General features: G+C 51.6%; 1 protein-coding gene across 1 annotated transcript in view; it reads right to left on the bottom strand.

The window, feature by feature from the left end:
• Positions 1 to 937: 937 nt before the first annotated feature.
• LOC106741001 (homeobox protein OTX2-like) overlaps positions 938 to 20,036 on the bottom strand; it is a 21,530-nt gene continuing 2,431 nt past the window's right edge. The window contains 2 exon segments of the mRNA XM_014612553.1: positions 938 to 1,654; positions 8,251 to 8,405. Coding sequence (XP_014468039.1) covers positions 938 to 1,654; positions 8,251 to 8,405 — 872 coding nt within the window.

Here is a 20,036-nt window from a genome sequence, read left to right as displayed (position 1 = left end):
ATCTTATCTCGCTTGGTGACGGTACAAGCGCGAAGCTGAGTGCGTTAACGTGAGACGCGAGTAATTTATCTTTCGGGTAAAACGAACGTGAAATTACCGTGTTGGCGATCGGACGACGTCCGGCGGTCCGATGAGTTGTGGGTATTCGTCTCTATCGTGCATTTCCACAGTGCATTTTATTCGCGAGCGATTTCGCGATCCGCGCGATACTTTGGATGGACGAAGTAAATAAAGTGTCCGATAATATCGTGAATTAAAACTCATCGGAAGACTCGGGAACTCAGTTTCGTTGTCAGATTGAAAGAGTACTTGGATAATTATAAAGACGGATAAGTATAGATACTTGGATAAGTATAAATACAGTCGTCTCGAATATGTATAAGAATCTCAACTGAAGGATATCAGCGAATATTTGAACACCGCGCGTTCGAATTTACACGTTCATTACGTGTCTAAAATACATAAATATAAGAACAGCTGAATGTTTCCCTCTTCTTTTGCAAATTATAAATTACCAATCACGTACGGAGAAACGTACGGTGAAACGTACGGCGAAATTCTCGTCGTGCCGCGGCCCATTGTTCGCGCGATCCGCCGTTGAACAATAAGCGGGGACGACACACCTTTTAGAAACTCGCGCGAATTCGCGCTGTCTCACGCCTGCGTGTGCAACGAGTACCGATCATCCGCCTCCGTGGCCGAGAAATCCCGGGTGCGTCGATCTTCGTCGTCGCCTCCTCGGAGAACTCCCTCCTCCCCTCCCTCCCGCTGCAGTCCCGGCGCATCAATTGTCGTCAGAGTCCAAGTTGCCGTTCATCTCGTCGCAATTCTCCGTGGCGTTGAGCCGCCAATGGTAAGACGACGAAGAGCTGGTGACGGCGTTCACGGTGTCCTGGCTCCGATGGAAAATCCCGGAGGAGGATCTGCCGGCGGACCGCTATGCCATCGTCGAGTATCTCTGATCGGGCAGGACGTAACCGTCGGCGTCGGCCGACGAGGCGACGATCTCGTTACCACCGGCCGGGTTCACGTGGTGGCTGGTCAGGTGAGACATGGACGAGGTAAGCGGCATGTTCGGATGGTACTGCGGGTGGTGATGATGGTAGTTGGTCTGCGGACTGTGATGCATGTGCGAGATCTGGGCCTGGTAGTAATCGCCGCTGTACGGCGCCTGATAGGCGTTATAGTTCTGACCGGCGTATTGGCTCGGGTTTACGGCGGTGGTGCTGGCGGAGGCCGGTGTCCAGGCGAACCCGGTCGGATGGTACTCGCCGTGGTGGATCTGATTGACCTGGGTGGAGTAGGACGGCGGTTGCGGTTGGCCGGTGCCGGGCGTCAACGGCGGCGACGGTGTCGTCAGGTTGCTGTTGCCCGCGCTGCCGCCGGTCGGCGTCGTCCCCATTCGCGGATACGTCGTCGACGTCGTGAGAAGCGGCGAACTGCCGGCCGCCGGCGCCTCTCTTCCCTGCGCCGGCGAGTCCGGCGGGGATCGTCTGCTGGACGTCGTCGTCGACGTGCTGCTCGGCACCCTGTTGCTCGCGTTGCTGCCGCTGCTGTGACTCTGGCTCGATCTGGGCGAGCTCTTCGTCGGGGGTGGCGTCTGTTGCTGTTGCATCTGCTGTCTGCATTTCGCCCGGCGATTCTTGAACCAGACCTGCAACAGAGAAAGGGGCCGGGGGGCGCCGTGAAGTTGCGGAAGGATTTGCGCAGAGACGAAGGACTTGCGGCGAACGTAAAACAGACGGACGAACCATTCCGTCCGCACGAACTAATCAATATTTCTCCGTTTCGTTTTCGACGGACTTTCAGCAACTTGCCTCCATCATTTATTCTCGGACTTAGCGAAATAGTGAAATAGAAATTAATAACACTTGAGAAGCTCAGTTTGAGGATAAACAGCAGTTGCTTCCCTCCTCAAAATGCCCACTTACGGATTAATGCTGGAGTCTTTTGTATACACACATGTACATACGCTACGCCCGCGCCTTATCAAGCCCAGTAACATTAAAAATACAACTCCATTTATTAATCTAAAAATATGACCCTATTCACATTAACTTGCTGATCTGACATTTGTTCAAACTGTCACTCGATTCTGCCGATGACACGATTGTGAATCCCAACTGGGAATCCCATTTCGTAACGAGATAGCCAATTTCGGACAATTTCAGATATTCTAATCGAAGTCTGCGCTGTACATGAGAAAATCGGGGAAAATTTGTACGCGGGGGTCACCGCGATAAATTAATTCCTCCGAGGCGGGAGAATTCAAAGATACGCGACGCGGTCTGGAAATCAATTAAACTCCCCTTGATAGGCATCGCCCGATATCTCGGCGAGCTTTCAACGAGCCATAAAAGTCTGCCGCGAGAGGCAGCCGACGGAAGCCCCGTAGCCCCAGGGACCGTCAGGGAGGAAAGGTGTCCCACTGTCCCGCCGCTAGGCCGACCGAATGGGGAGTTAATCGGTGCAATGGGAAAGTAATCGCGGGCGAGCGGGCGTAACATTTCATTAAATCGCAACAATAACAAGGACTCGAAGGGAGGAGCCGTACGGGGAGGGCGCGTGTACGACGTCCCGACACGCGTGTATTGGAGCATCCCCTGGGATCCTCGGTGACTACGGTGTAGTACGTCGGCACGCATGCGCGAATCAGAGCCCGTCGTACGAGCCAGGGTTATTTTCACCCCGATGTTCGAGATCAAATAGTTGGTTCTGCCTGCGAATGCGTGCGTGTGTGCATGCGTGCGTGTATGTGTACGTATCTCGTTCGTGAATACGCACATGGTACCGCATACACGCGTAAGCCTTCACGTAGTTGTGCTACGGACTCACACACACACACACACACACACGTAGACACGCACACACGTGCGCGTGCGGCAAACCGAAAGATGCGCACACACGTACGCGGATTTTTCTCTCTGGAAAAGGGACGGGCAGGGAAGGACAAAAAGCAACCCCTCGTAGGCCGCAAGCTCGCGAGTGCGTTGTGACCGCCCCTCTCCCTCCTCCCTCGTAATACTCCCCCTCACGCATCCCTCTATAATCCCGGGGCACAATGTGGCCAGGGGTGCGATCCTATGAATCTATGCCCGCGCCTTTAAAAGCGGGACCCGTCATCGTTGTTGTTATTATCGGCGGCATTGTAACAGTTGTTACGGAGAGCGCGAATCGCTGAAGCGCACAGGGGATTTCGAGCTGCAATACCGCGCACGTTCGCCGGCCGAAGGCAGAAGCCGAGGAGCCGTGCGCGTAACCCTCTCGCCTTTTGTCTCGGCGACGACGTCGGGAGGATAGACGGTGACGTTCGCCATTCCTCGGATCCATTAGATCGCGCTCCAAACGATTATTTACCCCCGCATAGAAATGCTCAGAATAGTCTTGAGATCTAATTCAAGTCAGATTTCCCAAAATAATTGTAGATTCCAGGCACCCGTGGAATTGTTCGGAAAGGTTAGCGATACGAAAATTTTAGGTGTAAGTTACACTTAACAAACACACAAATACGCTCCGAATATTTTATTAAGCATAATATCATTAAAAATATAACCTCGTTTATCCATTATTTATATCTATTATATATCTCGTTTATGTATTACACATATTGATCTTCTAATCTGATATTCGATCAAGTCCTCATTCGACTCTGACGATGACAATCTCATGCAGCAGCGGACGATCAGCAGCGCATCAATCATCATCGCAGGAAAAAGATTTCATCCCACGTTTGGGATAACCTATTTTGGAGCAACTTTGGATATCCCAGTCGGAATCTAAGCATCTCCGGGTAAACCATGAGACATTTCTACAGTTCGCGCGGATCCTAAATTATTCGCTCCTCGTGTAAAAATATTTCATATCTACCCAATGCTTTCTCTGTGTAACGTCTCGGGGAGCGACTTTGCGTTGACTCAGGGAAGCTATAATTACTCGTCGCCGCGAGAGTCGTCGTCCCGCTTGTTTGTCTTCCGCTTTTCTCCGTGGCGAGGCGCGATAGGCGGATCCATACGCTTCGCAAAAGTCATCCTCGGCGAGGCGACGCGGCTCGACGGGGCGCGATGGGGTGCGGAAATCTGTCCGGGCGCGTCATGCGCGCGGATATTGCGTATCAACGCGCGGCGAAACGAGCCCCCGCCGGTCTCGGGCGAGGCGAGGAAGACGGATCGACGTCGAGGTCAGCGCGACAGACAGAGAACGATCCCATTATAGCGCCGTGTTTGCACAACGACACCCCCTTCGGAAGCTACAGACGCGAAAGAGAGAGAGAGAGAGAGAGGAGACAGAGAGGGCCACCCCAAAAACCAACCAAACAGGCCGCGATGGCATCCGAAGACCCCCGGGGCAACCACCACCGACGGTTTCACGCCCGTCGACGAGGCCGAGGTGCAAATTGCGCCACCATCTGGTTTACATCCAGCTAGCGGAAAACCACCCCGCTGGCCGGGACAGTAAGGGGAGGAGGGCGGCGCAGCTGCGTTGACACTATGTCTGTTATGACAAATATATTTTCTTATTTGTACTATTAATACGACCCCACCGGGGGGAATAACACCTATCCGTCGGAGAGGAACGTGTCATCGTCCGGCACGCACGATTGATGCAGGAAAACGGCGTTTTGTGTGCGAGAGCCGCACCAAAATTTGTTTGACGATTGTGTTTGATCCTCGTTTTGTTCCTCGCGCTCGACATCGCGCTCGCGATTATTCAAGTATCGCACGCGTCTTACGTCTCGCTTGCTATTTGCTTTCCTTTATTTATTTATTCATCCGTATAGACATACGACGATGCCCAAATAGTAACCAAAGTTCTAATTATAGCAGCAAATTTTCAGCGGTAAAACATCTTCAGCCACGATTAGCTGCGCCGATAAAATTTTTGTTCAACATTATTTTTTTGTGATATGACAAGAAGAACATAGGGAAATTCGTTAACAGTCATTTATTTGTTCATTTACAACACGTACGAGAAAAGATCCCCTTTCACATAAAAAGAAAAGCAAAAACCGATATATAGTAGTGTTTATAGAGACGAGAAGGAATAAAAAAAATACATTTCTATGAGCAGAGAACTTAATTTATTTCTGAGCATACTTTGAAATATATTAAGGGAATCGATACAATTATAGGAAATTCATTAGCCCGCACGCTCAGTCGATTAACGAGCTTAAACTTTTCGTATAGCGTTCGATGATATGAAACAAAGAGAAGCGGAGTCACTTTCTGAGACACCTAGCAGACTCAAGAAGCGGCAGAATATCGGGATCAAGTTCGGTCATACGAGACTATGGGTTTACATCAACTCCCTCACGATACCGAATCGAACGCGACTCTCTACCCGGTACGGTATATTTACATCGCGAACCTCCGACTGCGGAATTCAGCGAGACGACGGCACTCGAGGCACGCGGCGATAAACGGCCCGAGCGAGCCCGGCGATAGTTTCATCCGCATAAAACCCTCGAGAGCGGCCGGTTTCTCTTTCCACTCGCGCGAGGGAATCGCGTTCGTCTTGCTTTTTTTGCCTGCCATCGACGAAACAACATTTTTCGTTTCGGCTCATAAGTGACATAGGAACGACGAAGCATTCAAAGAGAGAGAGAGAGAGAGAACAAACCGACGCGACGTACGCAGCTGCGTGGTTCTCTCCGACGAGAGGAGCGCGCGTATAGAACTCTCGCGCCGGCGAGATAGAGCTGGGGGCTATAATCCAGGAACAAATCAACGATATGTTGTGCCTCGCACACCGCACTACCGCGTGATACTTCTATCCGCGGCGCTCTACACGCACGCCCGTCCTCTGCATGTGTGAGAGACCTTCGCCACCCCGTCGTCCCCTTCTTCCTCCTCATCGGGCCCCCCTTTTTAAAACTTCCAGATAGCATCCCTCCTCCAGATATTATTATTCGTTCGTGCGGATACTGTAACTCGGAAACGCGCGTACGCTACAGCCGAACTGCTACTGCACGCACGTGTGCCTGCGTGTGTGAGCGTTGCGCGCGCGTACATACAGATAAACTCCGCCGTATACCGATTGTATACCGTCGCTGTGCGCGCAAATGCGCATACGACTACCGTGCAACAGCGTACACGTGCACGTACCGTACGCGATCCCCGCGCGCGTGCACCCTTTCGCAGTTGCGCCGGCCATTCACGGCGGCTTAACTTCGCGCGCGCGGAAACTCCGGCGGGGGTCTGAATTTCCTCTCGCTTTTGTCCTATATATTTCACGATTCCCGCGGGCCGCGCTCGTTACGCGATACCTGCCGCGCCTGAATCGCCGATGACCTGAGCGCGAAAAGATAAGCAAGCGAGATGTCAGATCTGCCGCGATCGCGAATGAAACGCTCGATTCCGCAGCCGAACGGAGCGAGATCTCTCGGCCGAATGGAAATTTATCCCACGATCGGGCCGACCTTCACCCTAAAGATGCACACGTCTTTTTGGCACGCTGCGGTCATTTGCGTCCTCGTTTATTGAAAATTTGTCAAACTTCTGAAAGAAATTTTGTAGAAAATCATGAGTATACTTTGAAGTCTGTAGAATAGAATAGAATAGAATTGGGTAAAGGAATGATCGCAAATGTGTTCCTTTTTTCATCTGAATAAATATAAGAAGTCAGTTTAACGCTGCGTGGTAATCAGGACCTTAATCAGAGTTCGTGTAAATGTTTTCATCGGGTTATATTATTATATTACACTCAAAGCCCCATTTTAGTTGACTCAAAATTCTTGTTTCGATATGAGCGAGCAAATGTTTTGGTAGTGAGGACCAAAATTTGGTTTTTTAAACCGAACCTTTTTCATTTTCGTCTCAGAGAACCAAACCTTTGGCTTTCACAACCAAAAGTTTTATTTGAGCATATCCCAAGTAAATTTTGTTCGAGTCAACTAAATCGATTTTTCAGTACAATTATTATAACCTTACGAAAATCTCCCTTATTCAACTATTATCGGTACATGATTATATTTACCATAGTAAAGATTACTTCACCTAGTTAGGACTTTGTACAGTATCAGGTATATCTGACGACAATTTCGAGCCGGATTCTGTGCCCCTTCCCATACCACTTCCGACACGTGATATCGAGATTTATCCGCTCGCATCGTACAGCGACGGGTCGCGGTGGATTGAAACTCGGAATTCAAGGCACGAGCTCGAAAGCCCCCTCCCCCCCGAAAGAGAGAGAGAGAGTCGCGAGATCGTGACTCGGTAGCGCCCCGCCGCGAAATAAAGATGTCACAGGGACCGCAATAAAAGCGTCAACGAGCTCGTCGGCACATCTATCAATGTACGTGAGAGCCCTGGGCTGGGACAATGGCGAAATGGAAGGACGTAGGGCGCGAACGTCGCGTTGTGTAAATACCTTAAATCTCGCGGCCGATTGCGGGAGCACGAAGTGTGCTCGCTCTCTCTCTCTCTCTCTCTCTCTCTCTTCCTTTCTGTTTCTCTCAACTCGTTCTCTCATTCACTCTCCGTCGCCTCCTCTCTTGCCTCCCCTTCTTCGCTCTCGTTTTCGCCGCGCATTCGAGACGGCCGCGCGTTTACACTCGTACGCTCGACACAAGGGACACTGCAAGATCCTGTATAACGCACTCAGGATCCTCGGGTGGCCAAACGTAACCACTAAGTCTGTTCGGTGTGCGCGTGTAATTCAAATCACGGAGGCGTCGATCATTAAAATGACAAAGTACACGAAAAATCTGCCGTTGAATTTCCAACAGAACTTCCAACAGCACGTTTATATCAATCGGAGCAAATCTTTCACCAATACTGTGTTGAAATTTTCGCGTTAATTTCTGGAGCAAAAGTTTCGTCAGTTCTTCCGCTATTCCGCCACCATTATACGCACAATGGTACACACCACTTTTTTTTTACATCGCGCATCTCCTCCAACACAATGTGGCTCGACGTCATCACGGATCGTCGTCAATCGTGCGTTAATGCGCGAAAACGGCCATATCGGCGATCTCGTGTTCGCCGGGAGTTACGAGACCCGTCCGTCGCGTGTGTCAATTAAGTTAGCCTTCCCGCCGACGAGAAACCAAATTTTTATTTACACTGGAATGAAGTGCTAATTTATAAGGTTATTAATTATCAAAAGAATCAGAGGGTTCATTGTAAAATAGACGTCCGTCGCGTCCAACAATAAACGTTGTCATTACGCCGGCCGTTGTCGGCGGCGATTACGCGAGAGAAAAGTCCGCGGTGCGGGGAGGAGAAGAGGGAGAAGGAGACGCGAGGTAATTACCTGGACTCGTGATTCCGGCAAGTTGATCTTGAGAGCAACCTCCTCTCGCATAAAGATGTCCGGATACCTCGTTTTCAAGAACAGTCCCTCGAGCACATCCAGCTGAGACCTGGTGAAGGTAGTCCGCTCGCGACGCTGCTTGCGTTGATTCATTCCTGCGACACGAGAAAAAGGAAGCGCCCGATGTTAATTATCGCGTCTCTCATAAATCCCGGCGGGCTTTCGTTTCGTCGCGTACCCCCGACCCTCCCCTCCTACCCTTCCTCGATCTACGGTTACGAGCGCTCGTAAAATCGCGGCGTTCAGGAAAGAGCGGCGATACAGAAATTCGCCGGCCACGCTCGCGCGACCGTCGTCGTCGTCATGGTCGCCGGCGGCGGGTCGATCTCGGTTCATTAAACCGCTCGATAGTTCCTCGCGCTGACTGTGCAAGGTTGTAGCCGATGGTTTTACATCTCGCGCATAAAACGCGACGATCGTCGGTATGATGTGCACACTGCGCCATCTACACTTTGTTACTATATACTGGATCGAAAATTGCACGATTTTCAGTCTCACACATGTACACATAAGACCAAAGTTGTTATGATATAGTGTCATTATGACTTTATCATAATTAGAAGTACTTGCGCGACTTTCGACCTTATGCGTATGTGATCACTCCAAAAACCGGAGCGGCGACGAGCTCGCAGATGCAGCGGGGAATGGCGGAAAGGAGGCGACCGAAAGACGGGAAATCAAGCTCGCATCGAGAACGTTTAATTTTTCCGGAATATGATCCGATCTTTTCCTCGCGCGTGTGTGCGATAAAACCGCGATTGGATGAGGGAAGGAACGAGCGAGGGAACCGCCGGAGTGGGCCGTCCCGCCGTCGCGAAGTAGAAGACATCGATATCGCCTCGCAATACGTTCGCCAATCGCACGGAACGGTCGTCGACGACGATGTCTTCTTCCTCTTCTTCAAATATGGAGCGCCTTCGCTCGCGTCGGTGCTTTCCACGAAGAAGAGACCGAGGGGGTTGCCGTGTACGCGACGGACGGGAAGGGGGATCTCGCTGCTTCCTCTTTCTCTCTCTCTTTCACGGCAAAGGTGGAGGGGTGTGGAGCGTTGCGAGGCCGCGATAGCGTAATTTTGAACAGCTCCCCTCTGCCCCCCCCCCCTCCCTCCATCGGCCCACCCCACGCTCTCTACCTTCCTCGTGCCATCGAGCCTCGCTTGGCTCGTTTCGGGACCCACGTAATCCGCTTATGAGGGGGGTCACAGGGGTGCCGTGAGGCGGGATGGGGGAGAGAGGGAGGGAGGCAGAGAGTACACCCCGGAATACACGAGCATCCAGAGGACCGAAGTCGCGGTTCGCTCCCAGCTGCCGCTGGAAACGACGACGACGCCGGGCTCTCTACTCTCTCGCGGCGGGCACGCCGACCGAACGAGCGCCGCGCCGCGTATATACGACCTGTGTGTCCTCGTCGTGGACCAATAAAAAGGAGCGCTTGGAAAACTGCGCCTCGCCAGTGTCTCCGGGTTGGAAGCCGGATCGTAAAGTCGAAGGCGGAATGGTGGAATCCGCGACCGGCCCCGGGGGCCGAGGGGGCGGCAGGGGAATCGCCCGACGGTCGCTCGGCCGCGGGAGTATTTTACGCGCCGAATTTTCGTGCTGTCGCTTCACGCACGAGCGAGCGGTGAACTCGCGATGTTAATAGAGAGAGGGGTAAGGGGAGGGGGAATGGGGGACCTCGAAATATTCCCGATCGGATGTGGCCTAATCTTCTCACGAGCCTTCTCGGGGCCGGTGAGCTTTTCCAAGACGCGAGTTTCTTATCCGACTTTATAGACGCGATGATCGACGACGTGTGCGAGTCGGGTGATCGAGAAAACAGGGTCATTCGCGGCGAAGCCTTTCTGCGGGAAGTGTACGCCCGCGCGATCGCGCCGGTTTAAGACCTCGGTTGGCACGCGAGGCGGTTGTTTACTGGACGATCGATGCTCTTTCTCTCTCTCTCTCTCTCTCTCTCTCTTTCTCTCTCTCTTTTCCTCTTATCCGTGCTTGAGGGGGTCTGCCGGACACGACGAGCAAAAAGAGTCGCGGCATTATAACACGAAAGGGAGAAAGTTCGCGGCAGCGAACTGAGAGAAAAATGAAGTAAAATGATTTAAGCCGAGTGAAAACTTGCGCGGAACGACGAGGAGGAAAGACAAGGACATTTAAAACCGTGTACGGCTCAAAGCGCACACAGGCCGTCGCAAAAAATGCAAGAAAGAAATACCGAGTATGGCGACTTTGACGCTACTTTGAATAATTCATACGTAATGCGATATTCGAGTGTAATTATTTTTAGGGAGATTTTACTTTTTAGAGAGAGAGAGAGACAGAGAGAGAGAGAGAGAGAGAGAGAGAGAGAAAGCGAGACGCGTGACAAACATTTTGTCAGTAGCCGCGCAAGTGTTGTACACTCAAGCGACTCGAGGCGGCTCGAACGAATGCGCTATCTGAGACACGAATGACAGTTGAGCATTCTCAATGGACGCAACGACAAAAGCAAAGCGACCGAAGCGTCGAAGGAAGGAGGGGTCCAGAAGGAGGAAACAGCGTCGTATCGCTTGCATCTCACCCGGACGCCCTTCTCGGGTTTGAAGAGAGAGAGAGAGAGAGATAGATAGATAGAGAGGACCCGGGGGATGACGACGATGACGACGAACGACGACGATACCTGCGTGATTGGCTAACGAACTGGTCGAGTGGGCTACCAGCATGGCACCGAGGCAGATCCTACGGAGCAGATTGCGTCGGGCTCACAATGTACCAACGCCACGGTGGTCGGAATTACCGCCATCGCTTCGTGACGGGCGCGACACACCCGCGATCGTCGGATCTACGATACGTATCTCGGCCGCCTCCGCCGGCATGCCATTGATTACGGGGGACGCATAAAAATTCTCGGTGTGAAACAATCGCCATAGTTCCCGGGATAATCTCGTCTAATCGTACCCGGCGGAGGGAGGATCGCGCGCTGCGGCTCGGCTATCTTCGCGTGCGACACCGGCGATTTTCTATTTTCGCGCACGCACGGTGAGAATAACACCGGATAGCGGATACTGGAAATCTCGAGGAACGACGTCATTTTGGAATCTCAACAATACGCAAATCTCATTCGACGGGGGTGGTCTTTCCGCGAGTCGTTGGACGCGCAGCCGGCGGAGGCAAGAGGGATTCCAAAAGGACGCTCTGATTGTCGAGTGGGCGTCTCGGTGCTATCGTTAACGACAGCCTTTGCCATCGGCCTGGCGAACGTCAGGCACTTCGCCGCAACCTAAGACAATGGCTCTCCGATTATGAATGGCTCTCCGTCCGCTTCCGCGAAATGCACGAGCGGAGTGCTCGTTGTGTTCGCGGTGCGTTTCAAGCGACACTCGAGAATTTTCAGCCCGGTGTCTCGTAAAAGGATTTCAACTATCGCCTAATGAGCGAGCCTCACCCGTCGGAACTGGCTTGCCGAATCGCGAAATCGCTCGCGCTTTTGGGACTTTCGCGCACGAATTGCCGGAAACCGTAAACGTAAGATGTGAATTTGAACTGAAGAACCAATCGGAACTTTGCTTTAGATTTATGTACTTTAGGGGAAGATAGAAAGAGAGGAAGAGAGAGGGGGGAGTAAATCTGGTCGCAAGCAGAATTAGGAATTGACTGGTTGAAATCCTAGTTATCCGGTGTGAATCCTACGCTGAGAATGGCACGGTGAAAAAAACAACGCGAAAGAACGGTGTTGCGCGCACGCTCTTTGCGATTGATTGAAATGCGCGAGCGGGGAACCCCGACGAGCGTATCACGCTCCGAGGAGAGACAGTCGTCGAGTAAGCGACCCTAATGGCTCGGCAAACACCCGCTGGCTCCCGGAGTATGATTCGATTTATTATCGTCGGTGTGAGAGACGCGATACCAGGGAGGGTTGATATAAGGGTTGCTCCGCCTCATTGGCCCGCAAGCAGATCAGACGCGACCCTAATAGCAAATTCGTTTTCCGTTTATTGGATTCTTCCGCGCCGCGTTTCGCCGTTTCGTCGGGGAGATCCGCGTAAGTCAATGGGCCGCTAACAGAATTTCACGCTGATCTCTCCTCTCTCTCTCTCTCTTTCTCGTGCACGATCCGTCAGTCGGTTCCCGCGAACGACTTCGAAAGTCGGCGCGCGCGCCGGCTGACTACTTTCTCTCGTTGCGAGATAAGCGGGAACGCGCGGCGGAAGTGTCCGCCACGTTAATCTCGTTTACCCCCCTGGAGTGGTCGCGTGGATGACAAGTGTTCTCCATTTTAAATTGACGTTTTCGACAAAAAGAACTCGTTCTAGAGAGCATATATTTATTTACATGGAAATATACAATGATAAAAGATTTATTTAGAAGGGAAGAGAGCGTCCCTCTAACTGACAATTACACGGGGGCACAAAATGGACGCTCTTCCCGAGTAGAAGTGCATCCAGCCGACCTGAGTGTAAAGCTAGTGGCTGACGAATATACAGGCTAGATGAAATTGTTCAGCTCGTTACTATTTCGTCAGCGGCGCGGAGAAACATATTTCGCTAGCAAATTGTCAGTTACCACCCGAGTCGAAATTTCAGTTCTACATTGAGTCTTCAAAGGTCTTCTATCGCGCATCTTTGATGCTAGGAATGGAAAGTTACCTTACGTTTTTTTTACATTTAAAAACTTAATGTAGGGGTAAAATTTCGACTCGAGCGACAGCAAAATGATTCGTTTAGACGGCGAAAGATTTGTTTGGGCAGCAACGAGACTTGTTGCAAACGATGTATCGATTGCCGTCTGCTCGATATACGGACGGTGACGTAATTTGGTTACGCCGAGATGGAATTTTATCGCTGTCGCAACGGCGTTTCGTTGTAACAGAAAAGTTCAATTTTCCACGTGACAGATCTTCCCCCGCTGTCACCACCATGGTAACCGGCGATTTGCCGTGTCGGTGAAATATCTTTCTCCGTGGAATCGCCGTAAGATTAGTCGCGAGTGGTTAGCGGACACGCGGAGAGAACTCATTAAAGTCACCCGGCCAGCTTCTAGTCTGTCGCGGTGAAATTCTCCTCTTTTTTGCGCCTACGCTGTGCACGGGATCAAGAAGGGGCTGGGAATCTATTAAATTACGATCGCGACTGACGCGTCGGCTGACGTCGGCGAGACGCCTCGTCTAATAGCGCACGACAAAGTAGCGCGACGTTGGAAATAACCAGCGACCTTCGTTGACACGTTATTACTTTACATGCACATATCGCCGAGCTTGGCGTATTCCCGCGGGAGGGAAAGAGAGAGAGAGAGAGAGAGAGAGGCCGGCGAAGCGAGACAGAGAGAGGGCGGTAAATTATACAAATAAATGCACGCCCGATTCAGATAACGTCGGAGAGGCCGTTGCGACTGAAATACGGCGCCGGGAATTTATCTCGGACGCAACATATCACTGATACGCCGGGGGGGACTGACGGTAATTAATCGCAATTACATGTTACAGTAGCCGGACCAACGTAGCAAACCGTATATCGGCGACCCGGCAATTCCCGACAAATTTCCGCCGTCGCATTACCGCCGGCTTTGTCCGGCGGTGTTTTCGAAAAATTGCCATTATTACAATTGTTTGCAGTAGACACGCCGCGCAACTCTCGGCGCTGTTTTCTCCCGCGCGGTTTCGCGCGGCTCGACGCTTCCGACCGCAAAGCCCCCAGCTTCGTCGACTGCGTGTGTATGTGTGTGTGTGTGTGTGTGTACAACCGCGGGGCAGCTGATGAGAAATTTTACGGTCGCGTCTCTCGAATTTAACACTTTCGTTCGCGTTGCGCTCTTCCGCCCGGCTGAGCCGCGACGGGAGTAACGAGACGCGGGGAACATCCGTTTTGGGACAATAATCTGCCACGATCGTTGTGTAAAGCGCGGTCTGCGATGCGAATTTAAGCTCAGAACCTTAAGAAATTGAACAGTCGCAACTGATGATTCTTCCACAATCCGATCCGTGATCGGTCAATTTCTTAAGGGTTAAAACTCGAAGCATCTATTGTAGACTGGGATTTAAGGGCTAGAGTTGTTCTTGAACCTGCGCACTCAGAAAAAGCACCCGTATAGGTATGACGCAAGGTATACTATCCATTACAGGAAGTTGGTTCGCTATACGCTATACTATATGTTCAGTTACACTGACAAACCCATTTAGTTGAACAAAATTTGCTTTAGAACGTGCTCGAACAAATGTTTTGGTTGTGAGAACCAAAATTCGGTTTCCTCGACGAAAAGTCTAGAAGTCTCTGGAATGAAAATGAAAAACGTTTGGTCTCGGAGAGCTAAACCTGTGGTTCAAAGAATCAAATTTTGGTCGAGCATATCCCGATCAAATTTTGTTCAACTAAATGGGTTTTTCAGTATAGATTCGACCCTGATCTTGACCAAGATGGGATGAAACAGTCCTTCGCTCATCTTAATTCGATAATTCGATAACTCTTCGACAGTCGTTCGACTCGCCTTACGCACTGTCACCTTGTTAGCCGGTCCTTCCACTGACTTTACTGGCGCAACTTTATAACATCTTATCGAGCAGGCAGTTCCTCGCCAACTGTCCGAATATAGTTAGACGACTTCATGTAACATCGTCGCGCTTATACGTAATGAGGAAAGATACCTACAGATGTCTACAGGAGCCTACAGTTGTGATACGCGGTGACGGTACTGGCGGTTCTCGAAATCGCGACACGGTGAATCGCAAACAAAGGACGGCGAGAGAGAGAGAGAGAGAGAGAGAGCGTTCGGGGGGACTCGTAAAATGGCGGGCTTGTCGCAAAACCGGACGACCACTTTGATATTCATAGAAGCGAAGCGTGGCGAATGGTAGGTGGAAGACAGGACGGAAGGCGGGGCGCACGCCCGAGGAGAGAATCGAAAATTAATTAAAAGCTAAAACGCGAATAGGCTGCTACACGGCGCCCGCCGTCGCCGCCAGGGATGGAGTGCTGGATTATTCGGGGGGGACCGTGGGATGACAGCACGTGGCGGACGGTGACAGAAGAGGGAATTCTAAAAGGCCATCAGCTACGAAAACATTTGGCCGACTTTGCGTTTACAACGTGACCGTCGTGTGATCGCAACGCCGCCGTCAGCTCGAGATGAGGAAAAGAGAGAAAGACAAAGAGAGAGAGAGAGAGAGAGGAGGTTTCTCCGCGAGAAATCGAAGTCGCGCGTGTTATTCTCGCGTATTCGGGCGTTCCTCGGGCCGGAAGAGATGAAAAACGGCGAGAAGGAGGAGAAGACGGAACGAAAAGAAGCCGCTCCGTCGTTCACGGAAGTTCCGGCAGGTAACGATGGAAAAGGGAAGGCAGGAGAAAGGAAGAGAGAGAAGTGCGTGTGGCCATGGCGGATAGTCGTCCTCGTGCAATAATCTAGCGCGTATAAGCATAAGTACGTAACAAAATACCGACGCGCGTCCGACGCAGAGGCCGGGCAGAGTAATCGGATAAGCTTCGCGTTGCAACGCTCCTCCGACCTACGCGCCTCTCGCCGTTCCTCGGCGCGCGTTTCACTCTCCCGACGAGAGAGGAGAGGAGTTTCGCCCGGTCGGGGGGTGTTTGCGTAAGGGAATTCCAACGTAAGGGAAACCTCATAACCAAACACAATAGATCTGACCGTATCAATAACAAAAGACGTAATTCCGGAGATGCGTCGCGGCGAGGTGAGAAACGACACGGACGGAAAAGAAGAAGACAACGAAGAAGAAGAGACGGCACCTCTCGTGTCCCGACGTATCATCGTTTCACGCGACATTTCACTCAACGTCGAGTGTTTGTCTTGCAATTAGGTCTAGATTTGTGTTTGGCCTCTCCGCAAGCCCTCCTACTCAATTTAGTCGTGACACGCGCCGCGACGAGGCTCTCTTTCTCTCTCTCTCTCTCTCGTTGCGCTGTTTCGCGGTCGCTCGCTAACGTAACGACGTGCAACGCAGCACGTGCCCGTGCCACGTGCCGCCCTTAACCTGACGCTTAATTGAGTGATTGGAATCGTGCCGAATTGACAAGCCCGCCGGCAAAGAACACGCTTTCGCTCGGCAACGGTGGCTACCGTGCGCGCGGTAGGCACTCACACTCGCGGAACACACACACTCGAGAGGGGGGGGGGGGGGAATCATTTTGCCGTGAGCCTCTTTCAGTCGTGACGCGCGTCCCTCTTCGCGTGCGTCGTCGACACGGAAGAAAAATAGCGGCAATTCAAAAGACTCGTATTCTTACGTATAATTTTGTACGAAGATAAAACTTGCTCACATGATAAAATTCTACATAGTTTCGCTAAAAATATAATCTTGTCTATCCAAGAATAATTTTAATAAATTGAGAGGAAAAAATACCGGATAGAAAAAGAACGATGTATTTAAACTGATACGATTCTTAGTTTGAAAATATCGCTTTCTCTATCTCATATTTTCTTCCTCTCGATTCACGAAAATTATTCTTGAATAATAAAAATATGATAATTTTAGCGAAATTATGTAGAATTCTTTTATGCAAGTTGTATCTTCGTATAAAATTATACATTCCTGAAGATATATGTGAGAATATGGGTCTTGAATCGATAGTAATTGTTTTCCGCGTATCGTTACCGAATTCAAGGCCACGATTCTTATCGTTTCTGCCCGACGATTAACGATCGTCGGACAGAAAATCAGCGACGACGGTGTCCTCGTTCACGCGTCGCGACGCCCGCCGCCTCCGTCGTCACGACGAGCCGGAGGAAGTTAAGTGGACGGGCAATTTCTCTGCGACAACAAATAGTAGCTCGGATGGGAAAAGGGCGGAGGCCATGTGACACGATTCCCACGTATCCCGCCGCGAATCAGTCCTAGGGAGAGAGCCCTACCACTTGCGCACCCCTTCCCACCTCCTCGACGAGCCTCCCGCCCGAGAAGTTATCGCTCTTTCGTCGACCTGACTGCGATCGTCTCTCTCCCTCGGGCCCCTCCCGCCGGTATGATTGCATAACAAAATAAACAGCGCCGCGCGGCGCGTATCGCGCGACACGGAATCGCCCTTTGCGACCACGCGTCGTCGTTGCCGAACATCGTCGCGCGAATTAATTTCGCGCCGAGGGCCACTCTCGATAAGCTCGCGCGAACCTAAGGTTTGTTTTTTTTTGTCGCGCTAGTGTGCATTCATGTAACTTAAAAAGAGACAAATATACAGTCAAGACATGGTAAAAGAACGAGGAGAAGAGAACTAGTACAAGCTGATGCAGTCAGTTCAACGAGAAGGAAAGAACAGACCTCATGATATCGCGGTTCTCGCGACAGATACGGGGCGGTAAGATGGTTCATAGAGACGCTGAATGCGACGCTCCTCTGAAACCGACGGTCCGACGGGGAAAACGCGGCGCCGTCGGCCTCGTCACGGGCGGATAATACAAAGCGGAAGCTTCCGGTGGCAAGAGTCGTGCGCTACTCCCTTCCCGCCGCCCGCCCTTTGTTTCTATTTCCGTCTCTACCGCGTCGACTCCTCCACACCCCCGCGTTGTGTCGTCGTCGTCGACGACGACCCCGTTGTTCGTTGTTTCTCTCTCGTTCGCCGGCTTTTCATGTAGCGCGGATACGCCTACAACGGATAGAGGCGGCTGGACGTAGGTACGCAGGGACCTAACGGACAGATCCGTGTTTCCATGGAAACCCACCTATCTGCGTCGGTTGGACCTATACTGCCTGCTGCCACCCTGATAAGCGGCTTACTCTCATGGTTCTCTCTACTCTTCTTCGCCGAAGCATCCCCCGGCCTCTCCCCCCAACCACTCCATCTCCTCGACACCCTCCCTCCTCTTCGGCCCCCCTCTCTCCTTCCGCCCGCGTCCTGCACACCTCGGGATCCCCTTTCGAGTCGCGGGAGAAAGAGGGCGAAACGGCGAAAGACGGCCGGGAAAGAGAAGAGAGAGAGGAGAAGCGCCGACGACGACGCTTTTCGCCGAATCGTGCCGCTAAGAGAAACCGACGCGAAAACGCTCCCTCTCTTTCTCTCTCTCTCTCTCTCTCTCTCTCCCTCGCACTTTGTCCGTTCTATCTTCCACTTCGCGCTCAGCTGTACTAGTACGGTTTTCCCATCTCTCTCTCTCTCTCTCTTTCTCTCTCTCTCTCCCCCGGTCTTCCCGCCTCAGTACTCCGTTCTCTTTTCCGCGGTAGGCGATCTCTTTCTGTATACGTGCGCTCCAACGTCGGTGGCGTGCTGGAAAATTTATGCAGTCAATTACCGACCCGGCAGCGCGACCTCGAGAGTGGTACCGGAGCACGGTGGGAATCCTCCCTGAGATTGCTCTCGCCTTCTCTGTCCTCTTACCCGCGCCTCCTTCTCTCTCTCTCTCTCTCTCTCTTCACTTCGCACGCCGCAGCCGATCATCTGGATTTTTTCGTTCGTGAGGTTTAAATGGTGTCCGGAAAACATCGAACTCACCCGGATTCTCTCTGTGGGAGGGCATTCGAGGTTTCGGTTAGCGGCCGTGAAATGCGACGTAATGGACGGCGGCGGCCGCGCTCTCGTGAACGGGTTTCCCGCGAGTGTTCGTTTTTTTCTTTTTCCTGGATTCGCCGCGCGATTTTTGCGCCGAGTCTCGGCTACCCTCGATCGCATTTTTCTGAAGTGACCGAATCCCCCCTGGCGAGAATTCATCATTCATCGCCGCGTGTCTTCTGACGCGCGCGAGCGCTGATCGTTCTGCGTTCCTTTTCATTATTTTTTTTTTACGTTTACCTCGAGAATCAGCACGCTCGGCGGAGATGCAGTCGCATGCACGTTTCTCACATACCGAGAAAGAGAAAGAGAGAGAGAGATATATATAACTATATAGTCGGGAAGCCCCGAGATTGCCCGGTGGTCGTACGGTTTCAGTCGATGCATCGATTTGCGCGGCAATCAATAACGACGAATATGGCGGACGCGCCAAGAAATACCCTCACAGCGGCGGCCGGAGTAACGTATATCAGAGACATCGCGTTAACGGAAAGACGCATCAACTAATTAAATATAATTTACACACGCGGACACGCGTAACACATCGCAGGGAGTCGTCGTGCGCGCGACTAATGAAATGATAACGCACGTTACGCGAGAAATGCAACTCTTCATTATTTTTGTTTGATGTCGCGTGCTGAATCCTGAGCAAGACTCCGACAGGCCGGGCGGTTTCCAAGGGTACCGCGCGCGCGGTACAAAGAGGACGCAAAACAGAGGCAAAGACAAACAAAGGGCAGGTATGATCCCGGAGGCCTCGGAGAGGCAGATCGGCCAAAGGCGCCAATTGCTTGCGCTGCGTTTCCGCGCAGCCGTGCCATTCCCGACGAGTGAATTTCCCAGCCGTCGGGCCTCGTCGCGACCGACCGTGGAGCGATCAGGACGATGTGCTTGTGAAGTGTGCACGCGTCGAGAATTTTTACTTGAAGATACAAGCACTCGCGAGCCGAAACAATGCGGACAGATTAAACAGCCGAAGAATTTCGCGCGTAATTGTTACATGTGTGCGGTGTCATCCGCGCGGAGATACCGGAACATTTTCCTCGCGGAAGCGAAGCGCGCGAGAAGCGAAATGGGAATCATATATTTTTCGTGCGAAAGAAAATATAAATTTACACGCGGAGAGAATTCTTCCCGAAGATGTAAACGTTCACGTGAAGAAAAGAAAAATTAGTTAAAAAAGGTAAATTATTCTGTTACAATACGTTATGTATTACTCGACAAAAATTTTCCGCGCTGTAATTATGCCGCTCCTTATGGGAAGGGAGGG

The sequence above is a fragment of the Dinoponera quadriceps genome, unplaced genomic scaffold, assembly GCF_001313825.1.
Source record: "Dinoponera quadriceps isolate SergipeBrazil2010 unplaced genomic scaffold, ASM131382v1 scaffold367, whole genome shotgun sequence".
Lineage (NCBI taxonomy): Eukaryota > Metazoa > Arthropoda > Insecta > Hymenoptera > Formicidae > Dinoponera > Dinoponera quadriceps.
This window is presented reverse-complemented; position numbering and strand designations above follow the sequence as displayed.